This window comes from Podarcis erhardii (genome assembly GCF_964252035.2).
Source record: "Podarcis erhardii genome assembly, chromosome: 2".
Classification (NCBI taxonomy): Eukaryota; Metazoa; Chordata; class Lepidosauria; order Squamata; family Lacertidae; genus Podarcis; species Podarcis erhardii.
This window is the reverse complement of record NC_138498.1, coordinates 12,119,288-12,144,308: the sequence shown is the minus strand read 5'-3', so window position 1 is coordinate 12,144,308 and position 25,021 is coordinate 12,119,288. Positions and strand designations below refer to the sequence as shown.

The window sequence follows — 25,021 nt, the reverse complement described above, 5'->3', positions numbered from 1 at the left end:
TTTCAAACGCTGTCCAGGCTTCCAGTCCAAAAGAGTCGCTTCGCCAGGCGTGGTTAGCGCATTATTTTCTAAACAAAGACAAGATTCCAACAACACCACCTTTTTCCTGCAGAACCTTCTCTGTGATTTCTTCATATTTTTGTGTTTATGCACAGTCTATCTATCTATCTATCTATCTATCTATCTATCTATCTATCATCTATCTATCTATCTATCATCTATCATCTATCATCTATCATCTATCATCTATCATCTATCTATCTATCTATCTATCTATCTATCTATCTATCCTGTAATGTATATTTGTGTGAAACAGAAAGTGCTCTCATCTTCAGCTTAAAAAACGTCTCCTTTGTAGTCGACACAAAAAGGACAGGATACAGCAGCTTTGAAAGCAACCCATAGGTACATTTCCGCAGCCCAAAAATGCCAGTTTTACAACTCTGTTTGTCTCACTGCTGGGTGCACTGAATAGAATTGAACAAAACAGGACCACAGAACCGGCTAGACGTCTGGCCTTAATTGTTTTATGGTTTAAATAAGGTGGGTGCTCTTCTCTTTGAAACCGGATTATTGGAATGTTTTGTCTACCAGCAACAAACAACAGACGCGCACACACACATACCCCCCCATTATAGTCCCCCCCTTTCCTTGGCAGAGGAAGGAGAGATAGGGGGCATGCGGGGGGGTGCCTTTTTAAACAGGGAGCGGCGTGAGGTGGGGGAGGTTAGCAGGAGAGATGATAGAAGCTGCTGCATTTTGCTTGCGTACGGACTGTGTGTCCATGTGCACGCGCATGTGTGTGCACTGTTGTCGTTGTTATGGTGATGGGTATTTTTAGGGTTTGTGGAGGGAGGGGGGAAACATGAAAAATGGGGAAACGTCCTGCCATTATTACAACACACACACGATTACATATATAACCACCAAAATCTGATTTCGGTTCCTTATTGACCGAATGATGGATGCAGATCTTGATCATCACATTCGATATGTTTTTATTCACCCCACATTATGTAAAATCTGATTTTGTTTCGTTTTTGTTTCCTTTTGGACATAAGTGGATTCATGTACTGGAGGGGAATGGGGGTTGTAAAAAGAGCGCAGTGATTGATGATGGGAGATCTTTCTCCATTTCTGTTTTGTTTTTGTTTTGTTTTTTGTAACTGAAAGGTTATGTTTTGAAGACGCGTGCCTTGGGGAGAGCTGGCGCAAGATGGCGCTGTTGCTCAATCTTAGAAGCGATTAGCTGATTTACTTACAAAGCCTGCAGTTCGCACCTTTAGGCCTCTCAGAGATTGTAAGAAAAACAGACCTCAAGAAATAAGTATATACAACGCCTCTCACCTGAGACTCCCGGCTATAGTTTGCAAAATAATGTCAATTCGGGGTTGGAGCAGAAACATGCTTTTTCTTATTTAACTGAATCTTCCAGATAAAATAAATGTTGAAATTGGGTTTGCATAGCTCTCCACAATCATAGACGCAATACATATATGCAGTGAGAAAAGGAATATTCAGTTCATCGACAGCTTGTCAAATATATCAATCCTCTGCCAGAAAAATCTATTTTATGTGTTTTTCTTTATTAAAGTCAAGATACAGTTGAATTAAGAAAAGCGATCACATTTTAAGTAGCAGAAGCTTTGTGTATGGAAGAACAGTACGTTTTGAAAATAAAGATAAGAACCACAATGGACAACACAATCGGTTATACCAAGCTAGTTATGAAATATTGTAGTTCGCATGCACACACACATACACATGTAATACTCCACCATGAACAAGAAGCTTGGCGTTTTCTATGCATCTTATATGACAAAATGATGATTTTCTTCCAATAAAAGAACTGTATCTAGCGGAATTGTATCAAAATACTTTTCTACGGTGAAGATTATCGATCTCGTCGCTGCATTTTCCTCTGTTAACTCTCAGAACACCACAAACATCTCTATTTTCTTCCTTTATGTCCTAGTTCAGTTGCGAATGCTATTTTTTCATTCTTTAATTTTTTAAAAAAGATCTGCATAGTGGATGATGTTGGAAAACATTTCACCAACTTTCTGCCTTCCCATCAGCTACTTAAAAATATTCAAGAACATGTACCGTAAAACCTGAATTTACATATCCTGACACTGAACACATTTCAATAAGGGGAAGGTTTGGCCACTGGAATTTTAAAACTCGAAAGCAATATTGATCGCTGTCCTTGAGCAAGAATCCTGTTGACTCTGAGCCGTATCTGCCAATTAAGCTAAGTTCTAACCCATTCAGTTGTTACATGTGTTGGAAAGAAAGAAAGAATCTATTTATTTTATTTGGTAAGCCTTGGTTAAGTCTTGCCCTCCTCATAGTAAGCCTTTGTTGGGAGAGGGGAGAAATTACAACCTGGGGACAGACTTTTGTTTGAAATTAGACAAAGGAAAGTAAGAAGTAAGGCTATATAAGTTAACAAAGGTGGGGGGAGGCAAAATATGTCCATGGATTTGTTTCCAAGAGTGTTTTACGATTTTGTACGCATTAGAACAGTTGGGATTTCCTCAATTCTGGTTTTCTCCACCCTCTGAAATTCATTTACTTGCCATTTTCTGGGGAAGGGGAGGGGGAGGGAGAAAGAGAAACCCAGTAAGAGATTTTGAGAGGGGAGAAGGGGGTTGCTGATGAGTTTATGAAAGGGCCATGGGAACAGCTAATTTATAGAAGTGTGCCTGATTCTTGTCTTATTTAAGAAGCTCCCCCCCCCCTCCGCCAGCCTCGCAAAGAAAGAAAGAAACCAGCCCAGGAAATATTAATTTGCAAAGTTTAGAAGAAGGGAAAAGCTGCTGGTTTTATGCTTCTGTTTAATAGCCTGGGTTCTTTAATGCAGTCGTAAAAAAGAATGTGCAGCAGCCTCCCAACGGAAAGTATTCAGCCAATGGTCACTCTGGAGTGAAGAAAGTAGATGGGGGGGGGGACAGGAGAGATGTTTGCAATACATGGATACTACATACGACTACATGCATAAGACATGCGAACAATTACCCACCATTTGGTGAAAGGGACGGGGGTAGGTAGATATAACCTACCTTCTGCCACACCAAAAAAAACCTTCATATCCTGTGGACCTTCTGCCTCCCTCCGCCCCACTTTCCCAACTACTTGGACGAGACATTTCCTGTGGGCAGGGGATACTTATTTCCTTCAAGGGACGCCTTCCAGTTATTTTCAGATGGGAAGATTCAACCATTGGTCCAAAGACAAAAAGAAAATATAAACATATTACTTCTGCAATCTTTATTTGTTTGAAAGGCACACACACACAATAATACATAGAAAGGGCATTCATAGCCAGCTAAGATACGCTAGGCTCCCTATGTTCTTTCCCTCAGTCTCTCTCTCTGTGTGTTTTAAAAGAGAGGTTTGCTCTCTCCCCCCCCCCCCGCTAATCATAACACCCCCTCAGAGTGACAGCCACATAAACAAGGACAGTTCCATTGCTAGAGTTGGGGAGGGGGTTGAGTTTTGGAGGGGGGGTTCCCCCTTGATTGTCATCATAATAAGGCCTCCTCAAGCTATCCGGTGTTTATTTCTGCCCCTCCCCCCAAAATTGATCCGGGTTGGCGTTCTATACCTATTACCTGTTGAAGTAACCTAAATTGACCTCGCTGGCGCATGTATTTGCTCAGATAAGTGAAGAGGCTCCGTAGCATGGGGGGGGGGGCGGAGAGACAGAAGGAGCCCCTAAGGGTATTACTGCGCACCTTTCATAACCCTGCTCCCTTCACTAGATATGAGGCTGTATGTGTGTGCGTGTGTGTGTTTTCTCTCTTCCCCCTATCCTCCTTCTGAGGGCTGATTATTTCACCTCCCCGTCACCCCACGAACCCCCCGATTTCCTTGTCATTTTCTTCCTAGCCTGTCTTGGTGTGGTGGATTGATGAATCCAGATCGCGTGTGAGAGCAAGCGAAAGAGAGAGAGAGAGAGAGAGAGAGAGAAAGAGAGAAAGAGAGAGAGAGAGCGCCTCACCACCGGGATTTTGAGGAATTTGCCTGTGGTGTTAAAGGGAAGGGAAGAAGTAAGAGAAACTGAGAGAGAGCTCTACCTATCGACGGATATAAGAGAAGTCAAGAGCATTAGGCATAAGCAGCCATACCCACTCAGGCACTATGAAACGTCTTTGAGAGAGCGAGAGAGCGCGCGCATTAAAAAAAAAAAAAAAAAAAAAAAAGGCACAACCAGCCACTAACCAGGACTTTGCAGAGTCCAGAGAGAGCGAGAGCGAGAGTCCTTAGCACTGATCTCTTTATAGAATTAAAGACTTTTTTTTTTTTTTTTTTTTTTTTGCTGGTGGTTGGTGGTAAAAGGTTGGTTTCCTCCTTCCTTTCATGCGAGAGCCATGAGTTCCTACTTTGTAAATCCTCTTTTCTCCAAGTACAAAGGCGGCGAGTCTCTGGAACCAACTTACTACGATTGCAGATTTCCACAAAGTGTAAGCAGAAGCCATGCTCTCGTGTACGGTCCGGGCACCACGGCTCCCGGCTTCCAACACCCTTCACACCACGTCCAAGAGTTCTTCCACCACGGAACCTCCAGCATCTCCAACTCGGGATACCAGCAAAATCCTTGCGCCCTGGCGTGCCACGGAGACGCTTCTAAATTCTATGGATACGAAGCCCTACCCAGGCAATCGCTTTATGGTGCCCAGCAAGAGGCGGCCGTGGTACAATATCCTGACTGTAAATCCTCTTCCAACAGTAACTCTAGCGAGGGACAAGGGCATTTAAATCAAAATTCTTCTCCCAGTCTCATGTTCCCATGGATGAGACCTCACGGTTAGGACCATTTTTTTTCTCCTTCCTCCTTAAATGTGTTCTTTTCTATTTAAGTAGAGAAAGAAAGAAAGGGTTTTAGGGAACGGGGGGGCGGGCGGGCCGGGGGGAATCTGTATTTTGGAGAGACAGGCAAAGGCAGATAGATAAATAGTGGGGTTGGTTGCAAGAATGTTTCTTCTTCCTGTTTCGGGAGGGGGTGTGTATATATATATATATATATATATATATATATATATATATATATATATTAAACAAGGCTGTAGCTGGCTTTAAAAGGCAATAAGGTGATTTCTGGGTTTAAATCACAATAAAGTAAAACTTTCTTAAAAATAGCTTGCCTCCAGGAGAGCAGTAAGATACAGCTCCCACGAGGTTATTAGCATGTTGATAATACGCTGGGTCCCCCCCCCCCCTCTAAAAATGTCATATAGCTTTTCCTAACTCCTTGACGTCTTGGGCTAAAAGGTGAGCTTTAATAATAATAAAATATCGCTGCAGATCATCTGAATATTTCGAGAGATCTTTAATATTTAAAGTGTAAACTTTGAAGGGCAACTTTGTTCACAATTTTTTGTTTTAAGGAAAAGACTTAAGAACACTTAGAGATGATGGTGATGATGATGGTGATAACAACAACAACAACAACAACAACAATAATAATAATAATGGTGACAGTAGCAGTAACGACTCTACAAATTGCTGTATTAAAAGTAACTTTACTGAAAGGAGCTGTGCCAAAATGCCCACAAAATTCTCTAATACTCTTCTCAGCACAAGTTTCAGCCTCTTAGAATGTGGCTCAGAAGGCTTTTTAATTCAAAACACATGAAGGCTCATTTGTTTGTTTTTAACTGGGAAATTAAAGGACAGCTTTAGCTATAACCCCCCCCCCTCTTTAAAACACAGTTGTGTAAAGATGTCTCAGAAAGACTTCAGATCAGACATATAACGCGGAGCAGAAGATTAGAAGTTATTGTTATGATTGACGATTCTGACTTCCAGGCAAGCCTCTAATAAAAATCTCGATAATAAAAAAAAATGGGGGAGGGATGGTTGTTGTTGTTTAAAAACAACAACAGCAACAACAGCAGCAGCAACAACAGCAATCTCGTATGTAAAAGATAACGATATATATACACACTGTGGTATTTTACTATAATTATTGTTGCTGGGTTGGCTTTCAGTGCCTTTTCAACGTTTGTATATATGTTTCTACAGCTATGCATATGGATGCCTAAATAGACACACAGAAAGCAGCAGCAGAGTCCAACCCACCCACCCCCAAAAAATTAAAACTGAAAGAAACTGTAGTGGAATACCTATCCTGAGGGTTACTAAGGAAAACCGAGAAACAAGGAAGTATTTTTTTTAAAGTGCATTTGCACTAGGAAGTCAAAAGTAAATTTTGCACACAGACAGGGGAGGAGGAGGGGGAGGAATGGGTAGCAGGAGGTCTGCCTTGGAACTCCGATTCCTAAGGTAATTTTATTTCAATATATGCTTTCTTTCATTTGACTGTTGGAATGCTAGAAGGGGCTGTAGGAGGTGGGAGACAGACAGTGGCGAGGGGAGTGGGTGGGTGGGAAGTGGTCTGTTGTCATTAGGAGACATGAAGGCAGAATCAAAGCGAAGAGAAGAGACCCTAACAAGTTATTTGTTGTTGTTGTTGTTGCCTGTTCAACAGCTCCCGGAAGGCGCAGTGGCAGGCAGACTTACAGCCGGTATCAGACCTTGGAGCTAGAGAAGGAGTTCCTCTTCAACCCCTATTTGACACGGAAGCGGCGTATAGAGGTCTCTCACGCCCTGGGACTGACAGAGAGGCAAGTCAAGATCTGGTTCCAGAACAGGAGGATGAAATGGAAGAAAGAGAACAACAAGGATAAACTCCCCGGAGCCAGGGACGAGGAGAAGACGGAGGAGGAAACTAACGAGGAAGAGGAAAAAGAAGAAGAGGAAAAAGAAGAAAGCAAGGACTGATCTCTCTCAGCTCCTTGAAGTCCTCGTTTTATGGCAGATGATAAATCGAGATGTTTACGACGGTCATTCGCTTTTATAGAGTATAGAATGGAGAGACTCACACACAACAGTAACTACCTGTCAAAAGAGTTGTAGCTCCCCCTTTTTATTGTCATAGGACTTCCCTTAGTTCCCCCCTTCCTTATAGCAGCATTTTTAGAAAATAATAATAATAATTTTAACTTTTTAAAAACAAAAACATTTTTTTTGGTGTGTTCGGCTTCCAGTGAAATAACTAGAGAACAGGACTGACTTTCAGATCCAGTCCTAAACCCAGCACTATCTATTTCCAGACGAATGGACCTCTTCGCCATCACCACCACCAGCAGTGACCCCACCCCCTTCTGCTCCTTGCTTTATTCTAGTTGTCAGCAAATACAAGGATCTTATATATTTATTTGGGATAGGAAGGACTCCTATTTCTTCTCGACCAGGTTTAACCACCTCCCCAAGTTTAATAATATAAAAGGTAAAGGGAGGGAGGGAGGGAATGTATGAAAACGCTTTATGCTTAGTCTTAACTTTAAAACAAACAAACAAACATCCCTATCTACCTATGTGCTCTTCTTACGCCAAGGTCCATTTATTATTTTTAACTTTTAGCTGTGTCAATCAATAGCTACTAAAGGACAATTTCTTCTTGGAAGATGGAGGCTTGACACATGCCTGAAGACAGCACCACATGCTTATTAGTTATCTATGAATATATCTGTATGTTGTGTCTACCTATATACGCCCTGCGGTTTGGCAGGAAAAAGCTATAGCATTAGGCATTTTGGCTTAGAAGGAAGCCCCAGCCAAATCAGTGGAACTTACGTTTGAGGAAACATGCTTAGGATAGCTGTGAAGGACACGGAACCACCTAATGATTTCTCTGGGTGTTGTTTACTATATTACTCGTGTGAGCACTCGAAATTCTTAACATACTACCTAATGGGAAACCTGCAATAATCATCTATTAGCAACAAGGTGGGGGCTTACACATACTTAAATAAAAAACAAAAAACTTGTTCGAATCATTTTAAAGAGGAGTTGTGTATTGCCCTAATGCAAGCTACTAAGTAGCAGAAAATAATAATAATAATAATAATAATAATAATAATAATGAAAAAGAAAAAAGAAAAAAAGAAAAATACAAAAAACACATTGTAATGTATCTTATCACTACCTATAGAAGGAGTCATGCTTTGAAAGTATTTGTAATGCGGTTTTGTTGTCGTATGTTGCTGCTTATTTTCTCTTGGAAAAAAATAATTCCCAACAACTGAAACTGCCTAGATAAGAACGCACAGTATTGTATTATTTTATTGTGCTTATAATGTAGTTTAGGACTTAAATTGCACTGAATGTATAGTTATCTATTTGTCTTGACTTATCTGTTAATGCAACATGCTCGAATTACACACACACACTCTCACACACACAAAAACATACACACTTGTCATTGTTTTATGTAAGCCATCGTTCTCTGCGTGTTCAAAACTCTGAATGTAGCAATTTCTGCCAGAAATCCAATTCTGGCGACCGTGGATTTGTATTGTATACGTGAGTCATTACGTAAATAAACAATAAAAATTGAGGGGAAGAAAAGGATTGTGGCTTCTTAAGCAGTTTGCCAGTTCTTTAAATCCACACCCACTGACTCAGGAGGTCTTGGCAGAAGCCACTGGGCGATTCATACGTTCAAGTTACTTAACAGTTCAAAACCAAGACTCAGGCTTTTCACTTCCAAAGAAACGAGGCGTTACGTTAACACGTTCACAGACTAGGGTTAAGAGCCTTAAGTACGTTGGCTTGGAATGCCACGGAGATCCGTGGAACTTGGTGTCACTTAAGGATCAAGACAGCAACTGGGTAAACAAAGAGAGGAGGCGATACTCCTTCCGTCATGACCATCAGTTCTCTGCTGGTGCTATGAATTCACACGAGAAGATCTCTTAGGCTGAACTCTTCAAGACACCTACTGGGGAGTAAGTCCCATTAAATATATAGAGGCTCGCCTTGCACCTAAGAGACGCGTTATACAAAGATTCACTCCCCACCTTCGCCTAAATTGAGCTTTGCGTTCTGTTGCTAGCCTCCAAATTTCTACCTCTACTAGTATATTACTTCTTGCTTTGCTATAAAGTATAACAATGGTTTTCTTTAGCTTCTTACGTTTTTAAAGCATATCAACAGCGACACACTTCCTTCCACTGGCATTCATGGGGAGGGGGGTCGAGTGTTTGTCCACTGAAAATGTCATAGTTCGCCATTTCACACCTAATATTTTGTGGTGTACGTGTGTGAAAGTGTGCAAAAACGGAAATAGCTGGAAGGAATCCGTGTGTCTCACGTCCCTGTCCATATCTACATTATGAAACGACTGGAAGGAGACATAATGGAGACATTAAAAGGGGGCTTTGCGGTGAGCTGGTACTTATTTATTTATAAGAAATACTTTGTTCAGGAGCACAATCAGCAAACTGGAGGAACACCCTGAATATTTTTCCATTGTGTGAATGTACGCCAAACACACTTTGCTTGACAAAATAATACTGGCAAACAGGTTTATTTTCTCTCTTTCTTACTCACACATGCAGAGAGATTGTGTGTGTGTGTGTGCATACACATATACAGGCACACACACAATATTGAGAGGGCGAGAAGGTATTCCTAGAATATTATTATATCTGGCCTGCGGTGAAATGGACTTCATCCCACAATGGCATTTGGTATGAAAATGGACAGGTCGTTTACACTGATACCCCAGATAAGGCATTGCAAGATTCCTAAAATACATCCTGGCTTAGTAAACTGAATCTGGAAAAGATACTGGTAGGCTGAGAACATTCTTATCTTCCAAAAACTAACACTGAAGTCTTTAAATAATCAAATAACTGAAGTGTGTGTGTGTGTGTGTGTGTGTGTGAGAGAGAGAGAGAGAGAGAGAGAGAGGTGCTGGACATTGCAGAAAACAATTGTACAAGGGGAAGACAGTGTGATGTCTATTTACGTCGCATCCATGAATCCCTACTTCAGGGTTTTTGATTATTTCATTGGAGTGTTGCATATTTGTGTTTAGGGTTCTGGAAAAGATAGTGGCTATGCAGGAATATTCAGTGCATTATCCGAAGGTGCTTGTCTGGATGCTACAAGAAACTGTTGAACCTGACATAATATTAGAAGCCGACTGCAGGTTGCGTCCAGGGGAACAATCTTCTCCAAACATAAAAGCACCGTCCTTTATAGCATAACGCAGGTTTCCGCGGTGATAAATGTAGGGTGCCTATTATTCTTTTCAAAATTCTAGTTAGGAGTGTGTTTAGGAGGGGGGAAGGGGACCATTTGATTGACTGTGTACAGTACTACGCACATGCATAGTAAAGACAGACTTTTGCACCAGCTGATAGAATTCAAACCCACAATACCAAGTCGCCGCTCTTGCCCAGGCATAGATGTGTACACGCCTATTATTATTAAATGGCGTATTCTTGAGTGGACACTCTCCAGACTTCATCAATTCCGCCTGCTCATTGCAAGGCACAATAAAGCTTTGCCATTGTGTAGACTTTATGAGGCTGCAGAATAGAAAGGTAAGTCCATTGTGTTACTCATCATAACTAAGGGAAGGCCAGACGTGGCTTAAGGCGCGATTTAGACATCTATCTATATCTATCTATCTATCTATCTATCTATCTATCTATCTATCTATCTATCATCTTCTGAGTTGGGTTGTCTCGTGGTAATATCTAATATAATGGCGACTTTTCCTACAGCGGATTACAGAAGTTTAAAGCGTGGCGGATCCACACATTTTAAAGCAAAGCTTGGGAGCATCTTATCATCTTCTGAACTAAGTCCATAGTGTTCCCTTTCGAGAATCATTCTCTGCACAACCCGCACCAACCCATCTCTTGTCCCCAAAGGGGAAGTGGCCGGATAAACTACTCTTACAGAGATTTGAAGTAGATTCAAGAAGAGTCGAGAAAACTTAATTTCAAAATAAGGGAATTAAAAGGGCGTGGGGTGGGGGGAAGAGAGTGAGAGAGAACAAAAAAGAAAAAGAAAAGAAAAGAAAAGAAAAAAGAGCTGTATCTGCACTCTATCCATCATATTTAAGTCCATGTTCTTAAGTGGTTTGATTTGAAGGAATCTCCCAAACGATACTTATCTATCATAGGGTTAGAAGTTAAATTATTGGAATTGCTAGGCAAAGCTGTTACATTTGGGGTGGGGCGGTGGTGGAAATGATTATGGCTTATAGTCAATACACAACAAAGTCGCATCTTTAGATGACATGCATTTACTATATATATATATAGTAATCACTTCATAATTTCCAAAGGGAGACAAAAAAGAGACAGGGAAAAGGCCATTTTTACGAGGCGAAGTAATTTGAAAGAAGATAATGCTCTTCACAAAGTGGCTGATTCGGAAATGATCATTACTTCAATATTACCGAAATGAGTTTCACCCACCCGCCTGGAGTAAGAAATATCATCCTATTCTGCATTTTTTTTTATTAGCCAATCAAAATTCCTTCAAATCTCCATTTGTGATTTGTGAAAAATAGAAATCCACGAAAAAGCTGCACTGGAGCATATTGCTCATTTTCTCTTAATTTATTATTCTAATCACAGCAGCCGTTACATGATAATGCATCCATTAAGCGGGCGGGGGTATATGTGTTGGAGGTGGGTGGGGTTTAGAATACTTTTCCATTCGAGACTTGGAAATGTACACAAATGATATTTCATACACGTACCCAAAAGTTTGGAGGCCTAAGTTTTCAGGCAGAGGTTGAGAATAACCTGAATGAATGAAAGAAAAAAAGTTCCCAAGGTAAAGTCGGGAAAGTAATTTCCTTTCTCTATCTTTCTTCGCATTATCTCTCTCTCTCTCTCTCCCGCTTTCTCCTTCCTTCCTTCCTTCCTTCCTTCCTTCCTTCCTTCCTTCCTTCCTTCCTTCCTTCTATCATTCCCTCTCAATTTCAAGTTACTAATTTAGGGTCCCCCCCCTCCTAGGAAAAGTTCGGAGAGCTTCCCCTCCACCTCTGGCAACCCGATGCGAGGTAAAATCCGCAGAGCACCAAAACCAGTGAAACGTGTCTCCACTATCAGGAGAGTCGGAATGCGGAATAAGATACAAAAGAATCTCTTTCTCCGCAACACCCGAAAACGTGCAGCACAGGTTATGCTTTTGCTGCAAGATAAAATTTCCTGTTTCCTTTATGGACCCTTTTCTCCCGAGAAAACGGGGAGCCCATTGTCTCCAGAGCCACTGTTGTGACGGTTCCTTCCTCGTCGTAACTTTTAACTACCTGTTATAAAATTTATTGGCGGTTTGTAAAGTGAAAAAAGTAATTTCCCTTCCGTCCGGTTGGATTACATCCTATAATGTGGGGTTTCAGGAGCCCCCCCCCCCCCGCCGCCACCGCCCCAGACAGACACGCACTCGCACATAGACTGGAGAAACGCGTCCCACACAACCCTTCCCCGCCCCTGAAAATTTTCGAAATACAAAAAAAGAGAAAGGAGAAAAGTTAGCTGCCATGAGGAATAAAAATTTATATGTGGGTGCAATCCGATCCCATTAAAATCCATTGGAATGCAGGTAAAGCCTGACAGATATTAGGATAGGAGGTAGCTGTCGAAATATCTCTCCACCCCAATTTCCATTTCGCCCCAAGGTTATGACTTACTTCTATGGGGCAGCATGTTCAGACAGCAATGCTAATATCTTCCAGACTGTCTGTCTGTCTATCTATCTATCTATCTATCTATCTATCTATCTATCTATCTATCTATCCAATCTGTCTCTATCATGTATCTATGTATAATTGTATTATCGCTTATTCTGTACGTATTAAGAAGGAAAAATTATTCTTTGCGGTCTCTCAGATTTCCCCCCAGAATTATTATTTTTCTCTAACTATATGGCCCCATAATCTCCATCTTGTAATACTAATATTAATGCGCGTCTGGGAGAGTGAAACTGAAAAAGGGCGTCGAACTCTGTGATTAAATATTAAGAAATTCTGCCGGTCCTTGGGTGGACTGATGTGTTTAATGTATACCCTTATTTTAAGTCAGATTCCGCTAATTTTGAAAAGGTCACAGTTTCGGGAGCCTCTCTTTATAGATTTGAAGTGCACCAAGAAGACCAATTGTCACATTAAAAACCAAAACGGGGGGAGGAAGGCTGTTTGTTGATTTATTTATAGTTAAGGGGGGGGAAACCCCGATCTATCTTCCAGTTAAGACCAAGTCTTTAGCCCCAAACCCTTGAGGTCCCACTGAATGTGAATTGGGGTTGGAGCCGGGGAGACAAGTCCCTTGGACTGATTCAGATGATACCTAGGTTCTAGAACAGTGAAAAGGTGAGTGTTATGGACGTGGAAAGGATGGAGTTTGCAAGTATCAAAAAGGAGTCACCTTTTGCTTTCGGGAAAAGGGTCCGCTAGGAGTTAAACACGGGTCTAGGGAAGGGACCGGGGTTGTAGATAAACTCCTCTTCGATACACACACATACGTGTGTCTGAGGGAGACTCTGAGTGAGTGTGTGTACTCACACATTTATCGCCTTAAAAAAATGGTATATTCACGTTGCATTTTCCACCAGTGAACTGGCTTGATTAAAGGTGCAATCCGGGAACTGGAAAAATCAGTGGCAGCGTGGCCATATTGGTTGCCCCTTGAATAAGCAAATAAGAGCCAGAAGCGAAACAAGAAGCAAATTAGCAGCAATAATAGAAAGAGTAGCATTGCCCGATGAACGCCAGCGTTGTAGTCTTCCCCTGTCTCCGCCCCTTCGCATATTAGCTGGTTCGTGTGTGTGTGTGACTGTGTGTGACTGTGTGTGTGTGTGTGTGGTTTTGTTTCTTTAAAAAAAGAAATGAATAAATAGGCTTAAAACAAAGCTGTTACTCCTACTCCGTCAGATCTCTCCAAATGAATTCGGGTTAGAATATATTTTAATGAGTGTGTGTGTGTGTGTGAGAGAGAGAGAGTGTATATATATATATATATATCCACACGCAGAGATATATATACACACATGTAAATATATGGAAAGAGTAATTCTATAAACATGGCGACAGAGAAGAGCATTTGCACTCGTCACAAAAATGCAACGCATTCTTGGTTGTTTGCAGAAAATTTACAGCTGAGCAATAAAAGTTTACGACTGAATCACAAGTTGGATTGGCCACAGGAAGTCATGTGGACTCCATCCATGAACGTGAACTTTTTATTGTGGTTTCTCTTATGACTCTTTCGCAGTAGTCCTTCCTTTAACAGTCCAAGCAGTGCCAGTGAAACGGGGGTACGATGGTATCTGTATTTTTTCCTTTTAATTATTATTAGTATTTTTTTCTGGTGGTGGTAGTGGAGGGGGTGGGGGAAGGAATCTCGAATTGTCTCTGTTCTTTCCCCTCCCTCCCTCCCTTCTTTTTTTCTTTTTTTCTTTCTCCCTTTCTTTCCTTTGGGGTTGGAATTGTTGGTTGCTCTGGGCATTTTAGGAATAATGAGTTTACTGCTGCGGCTGGTTGCCTCCTCCCGTTCTCCACCCCTAGGGGCAAAACGCAACACATTTCCTTGGGAGGATGCAATGACGAGGGGGACAAGGAGTTGTAAATACCTTTATTTTATTTTATTTTTAAGGGGGAGGGAGGGGGAAGAGATGCTAGCCCCGTCTTCTCTCCTGACCCCCAAGTTAAAAAAAAATACAGAAGAAGACTATTTTATTTTTTGGTTTATTTTCTGTCTATCCCTCCCCCACCCCCACTCTTTTTTGTTTTGTTTTGTTTCTCTTTTTTAATATTTCTGTGGAGCTGAACACAGCGTCAGCGGAACAGAAAAGAGGCAGAAGAGAGAGAGAGGAAGGGGAGAGACAGAGAAGGAAAGAGAGAGAGAGAGAGAGGAAGGGGAAAGAGAATCTGGTAAGTGTTCCCTTATTGGCTAAAATGTGTAACTAATGATCCATGGCGATGGGTGTTAAAGATAATGATGCATCGTTTTCGCGAAGCAGACGGAAAGAGGGGTGTAGCCTGGTTATGACAGAATATGATCAGGAAGGATCGGCGCAAATGTGGTTAATTCGGGGGAGGAGGGAGGGGGGTGAACGGTTTGCTAGTGGTGATGTCACTGCGGTCTGGTTTGCTGGAGACAGAGGATGCCGGTTGCAGTCTGCCTCCCCTTTACAATGGTGCAGTGTTTTACTGGGGTGGGGAGGATGGCGGGAGGGCTGGGATTGAAGCGCCCTCGCGGGGGTGGGGGGTGGGGGGAGGAACACAGCGGCGAGAAAGCGCCTGTGGTCGTAGAGTCCAGTAGTTAAAGTCAATGAGAGTATCCGAACCGAGCATCAGATTGGGCCCCAAAGCCCATTGAATCCATTTCATTATTATCATCAGTATTAAAAAAGTTTTTAGTGTGCGCGGATTTTGTTTTTGTTTTTTAAAAAGAGATAAACAACAGTGACAACTTTTCTTAAGAGCAATTGAGCGCAGAGTGAGTACTTCAAGCACATGCGCAGTGCGCGCTCTCATCCAGGAAACGGGAGGAAGATCCCCCCTGGTGTACAGCAAAAAAAGTAGCCAAGCAAGCAGGAGTGCCATTTTTAATGAGCAATTATGAGCTAGCTGTGTTTGTTGTGAAGCAGGAGGCGCCTTACCTTTCCACTCTCTCCCCCCAACACATGGTTCCGATTGGCTCTTCGGAAAGCTTATATATATATTTAAGACTATATTTAGGAGTTGACCGTCCGCCCCATTTGAGAGTGTGTTTCTCTGTGTCAGTCCCAAACCTCCCCCGCCCCTCCGGGAAAGGTGCAGTCCAATCTAGCAAAGCATGAATCCTGACTTTATTTCTCTCTGTATATAATTTGATGGCTGTTTAAAGAGTTTAAGAAATAAACTGCATTGCTTGGATGTGCCGTGTCAACATTTTACGGTGTGGAGCGTGTATTCCAGTGCTTGTTTGTTGTGTTATAACGTTGATGAAGAGGTTTTCCTTCCAACGTGTTAGCAGAGAACGTGGGATTTTTTTTACATATTTCCCTTTCTAGAATCCACACACACACACACACACACACACACACACACACAATACACCGGCCCAACAAAATGCATTATACCCCTATCAATATGATTATGGGTATATATCCTCCTGAGATTTTCCTCAGTTAATGTGGGTGCAAACTGCATTCCAATTAGCAAATAATAATAATAATAATAATAATAATAATAATAATAATAATCAGAAGCAAATCATAACAAAACGGACGAAGAGGCTTTCGACAAAAGGGTGGGGGAAGGGAACAAAGACCCAGGTCCCTTACTGAATTTATTTTAAATCCATTCCCCCTTTGCCCATGCTCATAAACATATAGAAATTCAAATCCTTGGGAAGGGCACCCTGTTCGTCTCCCGCTTGTAAGGCCCTTCAGCTAGATTCCTCAATGAAATATTTAACACATTCTGCATCCAGGTTTATAAAAGGCCTCGCCCGCGATAGCGTTTTGCCACTGAGCACACACGCACACTGCACGGTGCTTTTTGAGGGGACTTCTAATGAAACGCGTTCTAATTGGATTGCTTGCTGCAATATGTGTGCTGCAATGGATGACTATTGTTTATAAAAGTGGCACACACAAAAAAACCCAAATAACATCTGTGGGGTGGTGTTAAATCTGATCAAATACATCCGATCGCGCCAGCCATTTTATTCTTAAGGAAAGCAAGAGCGAAGGCAGCGCATCCACGAGCCTTCCTGGGGGTTCTGTAAACAAAAGAAGCCCAAAACTGGTAAGTGGGACGTGCGTATGTCATGTCTGTGCATAGAAGGAGCCGCACATTCTAGACGCCTGTGTCTCCCATTTTGCTTTGGGGAGTCGGATTTCTGGTGGGGGGTGATGGGGTTGCGGGGATACAGTTTGGGATACGGTTGCTGGACAGTGCGGGCTGCGCGTTTACTCGGGAGTCAGTCAGTTTAGTCTGCAATCGCACCTCGAGGGGCCAGTAAACCCCACCGTAGTCCATAGGAATGCGTTGCTCGCTTTCTAAATGCGCTTCCTATTGGTCGTGTGGAAGAAAGCCAGGTGGCTTACTTGCAGGTAAATAGGTTTAGGAGTGGCGATAACGAACCAAGGTACGCCCTCCCTCCGATTAGCTTGGGTGAATATTTATATATGCGGTGGGTTCCATTACTGACTGCAAAGGAGGTCGCAATAAGGACCTTAAAAAAATAAAAAATGACCAGGCAATGGTTATTTGAACCACATGGTTGCCGGACTGTCCTTGTCGTCCCCCCCCCTTCCTTTCCTCCTCTCGTTGTTTCTGGAGTTAGGACGTGTTTTTGTGCTGGTTGAAGAGATATGAATCCCTTTCGATATTTGCCTGTTGTCCAATGTTATTTTCTGTGCTGTTTCCTTTAGCCTTCTGCAACAACCACCCTCTCCTCTCTCCCAGGATTGCCCATACAATACACATTTTAATGTATTGATTTAGTCTTTAAACTGACATATTGCCGTTGTTCATAAACTCAGAACGTTGGAGCTGATCTAAAAGGAGGGAATATAAGAAAAACTGATTTATATTCCCTGCACTTTTACAGACCAAACGAGAAGAAATGAATGGCTCCTTTTATCTATAACATCACCATAGACGAGGGATCATAGTGAACATTCCCAGGCATTATTGACACACAGGTCCAGGAAAGGGGGCGGGGGGGGGGAGACAGACTACATCCAGGAGCAAAATCCGATACTGTGATAGTTAACGTTGGCCCCCGCACGTAGCTTTTAATCCTTGGTGCGTGTCATAAACAGGGCAGTAAATGTGAAAATTGAAAACCACAAATGTGACACGGTAATATAAATCACACACATATATATTTATTAAGGGGAACGAGTGCCATAATAAAAACAATTGGAAGAACATTACAATTTTACAACAACTGCAATATCAATAATACATTTCTTTACAGCAGCAAAACCGTATCAACAACAATAAAAGCAACCACCACTATCTATGTACCTATTTTTCAACATAGAAAGAGAGAAACGGGGCGGGGGGCGGGGGGCGAGCAGCGGCTGGAGCTGGGGTGAGAGTGGGGAATGAAAAAACATAATGAGTCAAACTTTTTTTTTAATGACACCTTCAGTAACTGTCGTAATAATGCACCCTGAAATCGTGTAATATATACCAATTTACATTTCATTTAGGAGAGAGAGCAGGCAGGCTGGCGGTGTGCGCATGAGCAGCTGGGAGTTGGGGGGAATACGTACAGTTAGGATTGCTTAAATCAGTGTTCAAAGTTTTTAAACAAAAAATAAAATAAAATAGCAGAAGTAGGCGGCCACGTTGCTTAGAATAAATAAGGTATGGCTGCAAAATAGCAGCTGCTATGCCTGACCTTGTTTATGAAAAGGGTAGGGCGAGTTGGGAGAGAACTTCACTTTTCAATGATTTTGCTGTATGTGCTTCTGGTTTTTAATTTTAATTTTTAATTGCGTCTGGGACTTGTCTTCCTACATTTTATATTTTAGCACGCTTTGCGCTGTATTGGCCTGAGGAACTGAGAGGCTGTCTTGGGCCTATAGTGATGCGGATATTTTCCGGACCTTCCCTTAAGTGGCAAATGTATTTAAGCTCCATGAGTTACAATGAGAGATTATTTACGCACGTGCTTAATTAACTCTTGCTTTGAAATCAGTAGGTGTTGAACGTTCCTCACTTTCCCCGGATCGTGTCCATACATTTGTGTGATGCATTTTTTATTTGTAAAAATGGGACTGGCTGAAATAAACAAAAACTTTACACAGGTTTTTTTTTAAAAAAGACAAAAAAGACTGGGTCTTAAGGCCATGGTTAAACATAAAATAAAATCACGTCCCAGAAGCAAAAGGGAGAGAAAGTTACATTTTGAAGGGGGAAATGCGGGGGAGGGGGGAGAGACACTGATGGACGAAAGAATGGTACCTGTAAGTCAAAAGACTACGTGGTCTACGAGAGAATGGTACCTGTGAGTCAAAAGACTACGTGGTCTAATATATAATATGTGATATAATATGTTATTATATGTCTCGCGTACATATGAGATATGGGGCGTTTGTGTGCCTGCATGTACATTTCAACATTGCAGACACCGGTCTCTTGCAGAGTGCAACGAAATATCATAATTTCAGCATCACATCGAGTTATTTGGTTGAATTGAAATGTGCAGCCCTGAGGATGGGTTATCTTCAGTCGGATGCCAGGGAATCTGGGGGCGCGGTCGGTTCTGTGTTTATATTTTATATGCTGTTCTGCATAACTGTTCGTGTACCGTGCAGGGAAGTTGTGGATATAGAGGATTTAAAAAACGAGAAAGCACGTGACAGTTTTGATTCCTGGAATTGCTGATCAGATCCACTGGATCCACTGGCTTTTCTTGAGGTTCGTCTAATGAACACAGGGCAATTTACAGTTGTTGTGGGTGAGGTTGTGCAGTACGCGCCGCTGTCCTGACTGTATAAAATAAACGTGTCATGAGAAAGGGAACCCACAAAGCAATAAAACGTAGGGAGTGCAATCCAGCTCCGTGAAAACCCACTGGATTTTCTGCCGTTGATTTCGATGAGATCTGTGCGTTTGCCCCCAGACACAAGCTGAACTGCGTTTAGCGTGACCCCAACTTTGGCGCAAGGCCGCCTCCTATTTTCCCAATAAATTAACAGCAGGTAATAAGTTTAGACCGTCCGGATTTAAATCGAAACAGAAAGGCCTATAAGGCGAGGCGAGCCAGACCTTCCTAAAACGTAGTACAGTAAATAGGAAAGACGTTCTGCTGGTTTTAACTGCAGTGGATTTCATGAAACGTGGAGAGGATCGGAGTTTTCCTCCAGCAAAAGACCACGGCGGTGGTCAACCCTGGAAAGTAAACTCCGCCGGTACTAATGAGACTTTACTATCTAGTTTATCATGTTGTTCGGGCAGAGCGGGGTTCAATTTTTTACATTCCACGTTCTCCTTGATTTAAGCAATCACGGGCATTGCCTGAGCGTATGCGCGCGCTCACCTTTCTCTCTACATAGCCTTTTTAATAGGGGTCCTATTTTTCTCTCCCCCACCGTCCCTTTCTTTTAATTGCTGCTTTCTTTTTGTTTACTTGTTTTGTATACTGCCACCAAGTGACTGAAACTTGGCAAGCCAACAATTTTGCAATTTGGTCTCTCTCTCTCTCTCTCTCTCCCACCTCCCCCTCGCACTTTTGTAGGATGGGTGCGAGAAAGCTAAGGCGGCGCACACACACGCGCGCAGACAAAAATAATAACGCTATTTCACGACTGGAGAGTCAAAATGCTTGAGAGAAAGAGGGGGGGGGGAGAGGACGACTGTTGTGCCATAAAGGCCGGAATCGCAGGGTCTTTTACTACTTCCAAGCGACGACAGTCTCCTCCCCTCCGTTCCTGTTGCTGCCTCGTAAACAAGCCCCGCTTTGCGCTGGTTGGACAGTTTAGAACTTTTAAAAAGTTTGGTCTCTTCAAAGCTATTTGGAAGTAGGCTGTTTGAGGGGTTGAATTGGACATTCGGTGGAAGTTCCTCGGTGGCTTGTTCTGTTGCTGTTTGAGGCGGCAATCTCCCTCCCTCTTTCCCCCCTCTCTCTCCCCCCCTTCATTTGAGAAGGCTGCGTTTTAAATCACTTCCAGTGTTCATGCATTCATAAAAATAGATAAGGCCCGTCAGCTGGAGGACACCACTCCCGCCCCCACTTCTGGGGGGGGGAGGAGAGAGAGAAAATGAGTGTATTTAAGCAGATCCAAAAATACTAAACTGTCGCCCCATTAAAAGTTACGCAAATGGATTGCATTTCCCAAAGTGCAACAAATATTGCCTCTCCAAATATGTAGCTTAATAGTAAGCGATCAGCTTTTTAAAGACACAAACACACAGACACCATTAAGGCAACTAATACTGTGTCCTGACTTATTATTTATTTTATTTTCTTCTCCCCCTTCTTGTTCTTCTTCTTCCTGGCGTCCTGAGATTAATTTTTCCTTCTCCCCCACCCCCATGTGCAAACAATAAAATGAAATAAGAACTCATAGATAATGACAACCATTCCTCATCATTGAATTATTCTTCCTGAACGTATTAAAATCGTATTCTTCTTTGTTTAATCTCTTCGCGGGCGTAAGTAGTTGCTTATATCCATATTTTATGTTGCTCTATAATATCACGCTTTATAATTTTTAAGCCGGTAGCTATTCTCCATGACAACTCGACGTGACGTCACGACCGCAACTCTCTTGAATGTCAAAAAGGAAGGAGGAGGGGGGTCATTGTAGGGAACATTTCCGTGCCATAAAACGGAGTAATCCAAGTCAACCATAAAAGTTCTCTAAACTGAACATCCTTTGGTGAAGTTTGCAGGGCTATCCGACCGTAATAGACATTACACAGTAGCAAGCCGAGAAGAAAACTCGGGGAGCGGGGGGGGGGGGGAGAGACTCTTAATTGGCCCAATCACCCAATAATATATTTACCTCCTGCACTGTCAGCATAGGGACACCTCATATAGTTTCAAAAACCCCACTGAATATTACAGGGAATAAACAGGGATAAAGGAAAGGAGAATTCGAAATAACTTCTAAGTTGGACAAGCTGTCAGATTCCGCGCTGCCTCCTAACCCCGTTACCTTGGACCTTTCCTGATTCGGGGTGGGGTGGGGGACTCTTTAATTGGCCAAGGCTTAACTTACAGAACTATAGTGGTGGTGCGGGGCGTGGGGTGCGGACAGATACAGAAGCAACGTAGTTACTTGAAAATGATTGACCAACGTGAAGTTCCGTTTATAGGAGGCCGGAAGGTTTCCAGTGCTGGAAAGGGGGGGGGGGGCTCCACCAAGACATCTAGAATGAAAGAAAAACAGACAGATAAATAAGTGTGTTTATATATACATGCATACATACAGCAACCTATCAACAACTAAATAAATAAATAAGAGAGACACATAACACAGCGTGTATAAGTTAAGGCGTCCACAACAGGTTGACTTGGGGGAGAGGGCGGGGTCTACGTAAATGCCTAATAACGTCAGAAAAAAACGTGAATCCTAATAAAGTGCGGGTCCCCACTTATTTCAAACGATATTGAGCCCATTCCTCTCTCCACCTCCCACCCGTTATTTTGCCTATCTTAGAGGTGTGTTTTGATACTCTCCAGGATTCCCACCAACACCACCCCAAGATAAATCGGAGCCCTCCATTCACCCCCAAACCCTACAAACGCATATATCTGCACCGCAGTTTGAAGCCATTAGAATGCCTTTCCAGCAATATCATTTGGGTTATGACATTTCCAGTATAAAACGTTGCCAGCTTTTACATATATATATATATATATATATATATATATATATATATATAAAATACCCCCTTGGGCTTTTTTTGTTGGTTTGATGGGTTTCCTCACCTCCCCCACCCCACATGCGGCAGATCATACGGAGTGGGGTGGCTGCGTGGGGCAGCAACCCGAGTTTCCTGAAAACAGAAAGTTATAAACGGCTTTTTCATTAGTCATGGAGCCATAGCAGTAAGACCACAAACAAATCAGGACTTGCACTTTTTCTCCCTTGCAGCCAAGAATATTGCAGGCCGAACCGCAGAAGCGGTGCTTATGTGACAAGACGTAGGGGGGCGGATGTTTTTTCGAAGGATGCAGGGCAAAAGCAAGACAAAATGCAGAAAGGGAGAAACCCCCGATTGTTATTATTGCTAATTATTGACAATAAGAATTATTTCTATTGAAGGTAAATTTCTCCAACTCTTCCCTTTCTGCGTATTTTAAAATTATAATTTTTTTGTCAACCACTTTAGTATAAAGTTTAAGTAATATCATGACATAAACTGGGTGAAAACTCTGAGCGAAACTAGCAGTCCGAAAGTTAAGATTATCAAGATGTGATTACTGTAACAGAAAGGACGACTCAAAACAATGCAAACGCATCGGTCAGGCGCATTTGACTCCTGACATTTACGCGCTACATATACTGCTTTTTTATTTTATTTTCTGTCTTCTTCTCATTATCATCCTCATTATTATTATTTAGTTATTTACGGGCAGAGGGAACATTTGATTAAGAAGGTTATTCTGTAGGAGCAGGAATAACTGGAGTGCAAGCGCTCTAAATAAATAATTACAAGGCAAGAAGCTCTAGCCTGCAATAACTGTCAAGTCTAAAAAGGCCGAGATAACATATATAAGGTGAGATCAGCTGAAATTAGATATCCAGTTAAAGGTAACACGTGGATTTAAGTACAACACCTTAAAAATACGTGTTTCTTGCGCGCAAAATTACTGGCCTCGTTGTCTGCTTATGTCGTTCTGTTTATCTCTCTTTCTTCTGTTTTCCATACTGCTCCATACACAAATAATTTTAAAAACAAAACAAAGGTAAAAGCAAATCGCCAAGTGTGGCTGTCTTACTTTTGAAATGCATGCGTTGCACGAGAAACACATACGCTCCATCTACACAGATCCAAGACCAATTTGCCTCTTCATCCTATAAATGGTACACAAATGAGGACATAGCTGTAGAGTCTGGAAGTCTATACATAGATATAACTACACGTTATAAACAAGCCCGCGCGTGTTTGCTGAGCGGTGTGTGTTGGGGGGGGGAGTTCTTATCAATCTATCAGGGAATAATAAACTATTCCAGACAAGAGTGCAAGCTAATCCAACACATGAACAGTAAACAAACGTATTTGACCCAGGGCAACTTTAGTTGCATATTTAAAGCTAACCAGACACAACCTGCATTTATGAATAAGCAGTTTTCTACACCTAGGCAACAGACTGGGTGAGAATTTGTGAAGCGCTCTCTCCCCCCCCCCCCACTTGCTCCACTTGCATTAACGGTCTCAGATGAAAACCCTTGCCATTAACGCCCAAGAAAAATCCACTCTCCTCTCGAAACAAACAAACAAACAAACAAACAAACAAACGAGTAAACAAACGCATCCGAATTTGCATTCCGAATCACACGACAGGATCAGAATCTGACAACATTTTACTTGGGCTGCAAGGGAGAGGGGAGCCAACGATAGCTCTTGTTTCCTTTCCACAATTAGTGGGGATGGAAAACACATGTGTGGAGTGTGCATTTTTGAAGCTCTCCTCTAAATCAGTTCATCAATTCGCTAATTAAAAAGGAGAGAGAGAATGAGAGAGAGTGAGAGAGTTCTAAGGAAGCATATTTTTCTTCTTTAACCTCGGTGTGGGGGTAAAATCCGGGGGTAAAAACACAAAAAAGAGAAAACAGCCTTATGAGCGAATGGATGTTATTGCAGCTTTCTGTGAGCTCTTTAACTCCAGGGGGCGGGGAGGGGGGGGGAAGAGACCCCAACTGCTATACAAGAACTACTCCAGGACCTGCGCATATTTTCACTGCTGTGTAGCAGTTTTAATAAAACATCTGTTCTTGCTTCTGCTGATGAGTTTACATAATTGTTTGCAGACCAATTTAACCAGAAAAAGTCCTACACATTTCCCTGTGTTGTTTTCTTTTTTTTAAAGGGGGGGGGAGGGAAGAGTCGTCTCCTTTGATCAAATACATTATAAGAACCTTAATAATAACTTCTCCCCATATATATATGTATATATGTAACACTAAAATATTAGGAATGTAACTACTATAACGCTGAGTCTAGTATATATATAAATTTTCCAGCGTCTTCTTTCTCCCCATCCAACCAACACTTCAGAAAGGTTCTATGTTGGGTTTCTTCGCGCCAGCTGTTTTCTCTTCCCTATAATTCGACCAGACTTCTAGGTCTTCTCTTCTGTTTAGAAAAGTAATAAAACACTTCACTTTCTCCACTCGAAATCACTTGGTACTCACCAGATCCCTCCAAAACAGCTCTCTAGGACTTCTGCAGGCCCCCCTCCAAACCCCAGCCCCTTTGCATTTGCTACCATCCCAGAAATTTTAAGGGTCTGAGATAAGGATTATTATAACACTAGAACAATGAATGTACTTTTGGTGAATCGAACCTACCAAGAAAGACGGTCTTCTTCTTTTTCTCTTTCTCATTCCCACACACCTTGAAGTTCTATTACTTTTAATGTAGTCTTAATCTACACTGAAGTATTTTTAAAGATACTATCCAATCTAAACACAAACACACGAGGGGGGGAGGAGTCTCTCTCTGTTTGTGTGTATTATCTAA

The 25,021-nt window shown here is 42.1% G+C and overlaps 2 protein-coding genes and 1 long non-coding RNA gene across 15 annotated transcripts in view; 2 read left to right on the top strand and 1 right to left on the bottom strand.

Annotated features, from left to right (window-relative positions):
• The first annotated feature begins 3,677 nt into the window (after window positions 1-3,677).
• On the top strand, window positions 3,678-8,259 carry HOXC8 (homeobox C8). The gene is made up of 2 exons (XM_081849070.1): window positions 3,678-4,812; window positions 6,497-8,259. Exons 1-2 carry the CDS (start codon window positions 4,377-4,379, stop codon window positions 6,787-6,789), a joined length of 729 nt encoding a protein of 242 aa, XP_081705196.1. The 5' UTR covers window positions 3,678-4,376; the 3' UTR covers window positions 6,790-8,259.
• A 1,883-nt stretch (window positions 8,260-10,142) lies between these two features.
• HOXC5 (homeobox C5) overlaps window positions 10,143-25,021 on the top strand; it is a 160,514-nt gene continuing 145,635 nt past the window's right edge. For 4 of the 13 annotated variants that reach the window (XR_014153182.1, XM_081849017.1, XM_081849014.1 and 1 more), the window contains exon 1: window positions 14,149-14,749. Coding sequence is in view for 1 of the 13 variants with exons in the window: in XM_081849000.1 (XP_081705126.1) it covers window positions 14,139-14,141; window positions 14,642-14,749 (111 nt within the window). In the remaining 12 variants the exon portion in view is untranslated. The other 9 variants (XM_081849000.1, XM_081849015.1, XM_081849016.1 and 6 more) reach the window with 9 other exon arrangements.
• On the bottom strand, window positions 17,681-24,977 carry LOC309334616. Its single transcript, XR_014153192.1, has 4 exons — window positions 24,850-24,977; window positions 23,277-23,352; window positions 18,829-21,700; window positions 17,681-18,787 (listed from the first exon to the last, which is right to left on the bottom strand). It is a non-coding gene; the product is annotated as an uncharacterized lncRNA (long non-coding RNA).